Genomic DNA, 6,634 nt, shown 5'->3' with positions numbered 1-6,634 from the left:
ATGTCAGACGAACAAAATAATTTGACATCGAGTAATAACGATAGGCACTGCAAGAGGTGCAATCGTGCCGATGCCGATGACGATATGGTATGTTGCGATGTATGTGAATCGTGGATTCACTTTCAGTGTGCTGGTGTTAGTGAATCTATTGCCGAACCGGATAGAAGTTTTAAGTGCAGTAAATGCATGACTGATTGGGATGGCGAATCGAAATCAGCTGTTTCTTTCAATGAGTCGTCTGTTAGCAAGAGTAGTCGAGCATCGCAGAAATTGCAGCTTAGTCTTCAACTTCTTGAGGAGCAGCAAAATTTGAAGCAGAAACAAATCGAAATAGAACAAGAGTACTTACGGAAGCGATATGAATTGCTGCTTCAGATTGAAGAGGAAAAGGATTCTAGCAAATCAAGTCGGAAAAGTGGAATCAGCGTGAAAAGAAGGTGTGAACAAATGGAGAACTGGCTTAATAAGGGAACACAAGTTGACAGAGCGGGACAGTCAGAGCCTACAATGTCTGAACAGAAGGTTACCCTGCCAGTACCAGTCGTTTGCCAGAAGAATGATGTTCCGGTACCAAAGCCAACGTCATTTGTCTCGAACGTTCTTACTGTAACCAATCCGAATTTGCTTAATCTCAATCCAGGAGTTCCAGTTCCAGGTGAAAGTATTAGTACCGAATCGTTTGCATCAACACCGGGCAAAACTACAGCAAATCCGCATTCTATTTCTTCAGTAGTTTCTGGTATAGTGATCCCTGCCGGAGGTAGTTCGATCACGTCCGCTGCTGGAATGTCGACGAGCGTTTCGTTAATACCCGTATCTGTACCAACAATTTCAACATCGATTCTGCCCAGCGTTACGGATGCTCTTATCCGTGCAGTGCCAGTCTGTTCATATTCACGAATAAATACCGGAGAAGTAATCCAAACGATTCCGCCAATGTCTTCATTGCAGTTGTATAAAAAAAACCTAACTAACTCAGGACTTGTCTCTTCTGGAAATACAGTATTCACTTCTACTGTGCAGCATCCTTCGATTTCTGGTTTGGCAGTTTCCGGAGTTCCATGGTTACCGGAATTTCCCGTTTTGAATCCAGTGTCTTCATCTCCGCTACCCGATAGGAGCTACCGTTCGATTCCTGGCTTGGCCACAATCACTTCTACTGTGCAGCATCCTTCGATTCCCGGTTTGGCAGTTTCCGGCGTTCCATGGCTACCCGAATATCCTGTTTCGAGTTATTATCCACCAACAAGTGTGCCTGTTTCTGCTGTAAGACCGACGTCAGTACCGTTTGTTGTACCATCATCGTTGGGAGTTTATGGAAATAGACACGATGTTCCAGTTAGCGTAGGGCCGAAAAGTGCTCAGTTGGCGGCTAGGCAGGTTATGCCGCGTGAATTACCGAGGTTCAACGGGGATCCTCACGAGTGGCCCATCTTCTACAGTTCTTTTAAGAATACAACGGATGTTTGTGGATACACCGACGCTGAGAATCTAGCCAGATTACAACGTTGCTTAGGAGGTGCCGCACTGGAAGCAGTAAGGAGTCGTCTACTTTTACCAGCGTCCGTGCCGTACGTGATGGATACATTACAAAAGCTCTACGGTAGACCCGAGATTCTGAAGAAAGTGCGAAACGTTCCACCGCCAAAGTCAGAAAATCTGAGTTCCATTGTCTGCTACGGATTGGCGATACAAAATCTCGTTGATCACATTGTGTTGGCCGAACAACAAGCACATTTATCGAATCCTATGTTACTTCAAGAATTAGTTGATAAATTGCCCGCTTCATTGAAGATGCAGTGGGGCACGTTCAAGCAAGCGTATACGAACGTCAACCTGGCGACGTTCAACGGATTTATGTCAGGACTAGTGAATTTAGCTTCCGAGCTTTGCATTGATGTAGTCTCTGTCCAAAACTATCAACAGTCGAAGAGAACGGAAAAACAGAAGCAAAAAGAAAAGCTATTTACTCATTCCAGCGTGCTGCCTAGTACGTCGAAATACAGGTCAGTCGAGGAATCTACTTCAAAAGCGTGCGCTTACTGTGGGAAAGACGACCATCAGATTATAAATTGTCGCGGTTTCAAATCTTTAGACGTTGGAGGTCGGTGGAAGGCAGTTCGACAGAAGAACTTGTGCCGGTTGTGCTTGATTCCGCATCGTAAATGGCCGTGTAGATCGAAGAAGGAATGTGGACAAGATGGATGTCGAGTTCGACATAATATGCTACTACACAGTAGTCGCAATGACGACGGAAATGGTCATAGGTCGGAAGAAGTCGTTCATCAGAACCATCATCATACGAAATCCTTTTCGTTGTTTCGTTATTTGCCAGTTACGCTGTATGGAAACGGAAGAGAAGTAAACACCTTCGTATTCCTAGATGATGGATCGTCGTGTACACTGCTTGAAGAAGGAATCGCTGCACAGCTTGGCATAGAAGGAGAACCTGATCATCTATGGCTGAGTTGGACCGGAAAGGTTAGCAGACATGAAAAAACTTCAAGGAGGCTGAGTATTAAAATATCCGGAGACGAACATAAGGAAATGTTTCAGCTGGCTAATGTTCGTACGGTGCGTGAGCTAGGTCTTCCAAGTCAAACACTGGACTATTCAGAGTTGTCGGATAGATTTCCGCATCTTCAAGGACTTCCCGTAGCCAGCTACATCGATTCCAAACCTGGTATGATAATCGGTTTGGAACACGTACGGCTTCTAACTAGCTTGAAGACAAGAGAAGGCTGTAGTAGTGAACCTGTAGCGTCGAAAACTCGGTTGGGATGGTGCGTGTACGGAAGGAATTGTGGAAATGGAGACTCGGTTGAACAGTTACACATCCATTCATGTGACAACATGAGCAACAGCAGCCTACATGATGCAATGCGGAAGTTTTTTGCGGTGGAAGAAGTAGTTTCGACGCATCAGTTAGAATCGGAAGAAGATAAACGAGCACGTAGTATTTTGGAGGTAACAACGGTACGAAAAGGAAACCGAATGGAGACGGGTTTGCTTTGGCGAAATGACGAGCGGAATTTCCCGAACAGCTATCAAATGGCGATCAGCAGGTTGAGAGGCTTAGAGAAACGGTTAGCAAAAGACCCCGACTTACGGATAAAAGTCATTGATCAAATCAAAAGCTACGAGCAGAAACAGTACGTTCGAAAAATATCGCCAGAAGAATTAGCAAAAGTAAACACTAGGCGAACATGGTTTCTACCGTTAGGTGCTGCGTTTAATGATATGCTGCTCAAAGGTCCGGATCTGCTCGTATCGCTAGTCAACCTTTTGCTACGTTTTCGAGAAGGCAAAATAGCAGTATGCTCGGATATTCGCGAAATGTTTCTGAGAATTCTCATTCGGGAAGAGGATAAGTGGTCGCAGTGCTTCCTGTGGCGTAACAGTCCAGCAGATGAAGTGCAGGTGTACGTAATCAACGTCGCTATGTTCGGAGCAACCAGCTTACCGTGTACGGCACAGTTCGTAAAGAACAGAAACGCTCTCGAATATGCCAAATTATATCCCAGAGCAGCAGATGCAATCGTTTACAACCACTACGTCGACGATTTTCTGGACAGTGTCAATTCGGAGGATGAAGCAGTAAAACTAATTGAAGAAGTGCAGCTCATCCACGCTGCAGCAGGTTTCGAATTCGGAAAGATATTGTCGAACTCGTCGAATGTGCTCGATCGTCTGGGAGAAACCGAGTCGTTGAACAGTAAGTCGCTAGGTTTGGACAAAAATCCTTCGTGCGAGCGAATCTTAGGATTGGTGTGGGTTCCGTCAACGGATCGCTTTACCTTCGATCGATCAGCCGTTAAAGATGTTCTAGGTAGCAATATTGTAACTCCGACAAAACGGCAAGTGCTACGAACAGTAATGAAACTGTATGACCCCTTGGGATTCGTAGCACATTTTGTGGTCCAAGGAAAAATCCTAATGCAAGAAATTTGGCGTGCAGGAACTAACTGGGACGAACCGATTTCTGAGTGCTTAAGCGATCTTTGGAGTAGATGGATTGAGTTGTACGACAAGATCGACGAAGTAAAGATACCCCGATGTTATTTTGTTGGACCTAAGGAGGTGGATGAAATCGAGATTCATGTGTTCACAGATGCCAGCGTGTCGGCATGTGCATGTGTAGCATATCTGAGGATGTCGAATAACGGAAGTTGCTGGTGTTCTCTAGTAGCAGCAAAAACAAAGGTTGCGCCAATTCTTCCACTTTCAGTTCCTAGGTTGGAAATTCAAGCGGCTATGATGGGAGCTCGATTAATGCAAACCGTAAGCTCTGCACTCACGGTCAACATAAGAAGACGATTCCTGTGGACAGATTCAACGGTAGTTCTAGCCTGGCTTCGCTCCGACAGTCGTCGATATCCTCCGTTCGTGTTGTTTCGAGTCGGTGAAATCCTTTCGCTTACCAGTGTTGATGAATGGTACTACGTGCCTTCAAAGCTCAACGTAGCTGACGATGCCACGAAGTGGAATACAGGATTGTCGTTTGATCCAGACAGCCGTTGGTTTCAAGCCCCCTCATTTTTACCCACGAAAGAGCAGTGGCCCAAACAGTCTACTAAAGTAGATGAAGCGGATGCCTCCGTTGAAGAAGTTCGAGTAGTAGCAGTACACCAGGCAGTAGAGGAGATCGTTAATGCAGATCGTTTTTCTAACTGGAATCGATTAGTAAGGGCGATGGCTTATGTTTATAAAGCAATAAATAAATGGAAACAATCTGAAAGCGGTAGTTGTCTTCGGCAGGATGAGTTCAATAAGGCAGAGGAAGCTCTCTGGCGCCAGGCGCAAGCGCAGTCATATGAGGAAGAGATTCAGGCATTGACGAAGGGTTGCAGTGTTAGTAAACAAAGCTCGCTGAGGTCGATGGCTCTCTATCTGGACGATAAAGGACTTGTTCGGATCAAAGGCCGAATCGGAAATGCATCACATATTCCCTACGCGACCAGGTACCCAGTAGTACTTCCCAGGAACAGCCGAATAACCTTCCTTCTTGTGGATGCTTTCCATCGACGGTTTCTTCATGCGAACAACGAAACAGTTTACAACGAATTGCGACAGAAGTTTCACATTCCAAAATTGCGAACATTCATACGCCAAGTTGGAAGAATTTGTCAGCACTGTAAAGTGAAGAAAGCTGTTCCGGTGCCACCGTTAATGGGACCGCTTCCCAAAGTACGCTTAACGCCATTTATTCGACCATTTACGTACGTCGGTGTCGATTATATGGGACCGTTCGAGGTCAAAATTGGACGCAGTCTGGTAAAGCGCTGGATATGCTTGTTCACCTGTCTCACGATTCGGGCAGTTCATTTGGAACTGGTGCATAGCCTTTCAACAATCTCTTGTGTAATGGCAGTCAGAAGATTTGTGTCTCGGCGGGGCGCGCCTCTTGAGATTTTCTCCGATAATGGCACCAACTTCGTTGGAGCAAATCGCCAGTTGTCAGAAGAAAGGTCGAAAATCGAGAAAATATCCAAGCACTGTGCCGCCACATTCACGAACGCAGATACGCAGTGGCATTTTAACGTTCCTGCAGCTCCGCATATGGGTGGACCAAGGGAACGCATGGTTAAATCCGTAAAGGTTGCGATGAAAGCTATCTCAGACAGTCCCCGACATCCAAGTGATGAGGTTTTAGAAACTATCATGTTGGAAGCGGAAGGCATTGTAAATTCCCGACCACTGACCTACGTACCGTTGGAAGCAGAAGATCAAGAGTCACTCACGCCGAATCATTTCCTGCTATACAGTTCAAACGGGATTAAACAACCACCGAGCGATCCTGTAGCTAAAGGATACATTCTACGGGATAGTTGGAAGCTAGCGCAGCACATCGTAGATGAATTCTGGCGAAGGTGGGTTCGGGAATATCTTCCAATGTTAACGCGACAGACGAAATGGTTCGATGCAGTTAAACCATTAGAACCGGGCGATCTAGTTGTCGTCGTCGATGAACAAGCTAGAAACCGTTGGGAACGAGGACGCATTCTCGAGACGTTTCCGGATAATACCGGACAAGTAAGAAGAGCGACGGTGCAGACAAACAGAGGAGTGTTTGCTAGGCCGGCGGTGAAACTAGCCGTTCTAGATGTCGTAAGCAGTAGCCAGAACTCGGAGCGAATCGCTTCGGAATCGGGGATGATTCACGGGTAGGGGAATGTCGACGATACCTCTCGCCGATTAGATGTGCGAACCACCCTGCCCTATTCCTCGCAAGAAAGTTACCACAGGGTATAAAAAGCAATTTCTAACAACCTTGACAAATGTCACTAGTGCAAGAGTCAGATAAAGACAGTAAAAACATTAAAGCGATCGGTTGTGCAAATTGTAGTCGGATTGGATTTAATATCTATTCTGTTTGGAATTTCTAAATCTAACTTGATTCATCCACGTAGTAAGTGGAACAGTACAATTGAGGTACGTTTAGAGTAAAAGAATTATTACATGTATTACTTACCTTACCACTAGTTAAATACTTACCATAAATGTGTGAATTAAAGCTTAACCTAAAACTTACCGTTGATATTATAGATTACAATTAGTCATCCTTCCGCGGTGATACCTGAAAAGAAAGAAGAAGAAACACTGAAAATGTAAGAAGCGATTATACTTACCCTTT

The 6,634-nt window shown here is 45.3% G+C and overlaps 1 protein-coding gene across 1 annotated transcript; it reads left to right on the top strand.

Annotated features, from left to right (window-relative positions):
- On the top strand, positions 1–6,168 carry LOC131428934 (uncharacterized). Its single transcript, XM_058592993.1, has one exon. The coding sequence runs from the start codon at positions 1–3 to the stop codon at positions 6,166–6,168; it is 6,168 nt and encodes a 2,055-aa protein (XP_058448976.1).
- The last annotated feature ends 466 nt before the right edge of the window (positions 6,169–6,634 follow it).

This window comes from Malaya genurostris, chromosome 2 (genome assembly GCF_030247185.1).
Source record: "Malaya genurostris strain Urasoe2022 chromosome 2, Malgen_1.1, whole genome shotgun sequence".
NCBI lineage: Eukaryota > Metazoa > Arthropoda > Insecta > Diptera > Culicidae > Malaya > Malaya genurostris.
This window is presented reverse-complemented; position numbering and strand designations above follow the sequence as displayed.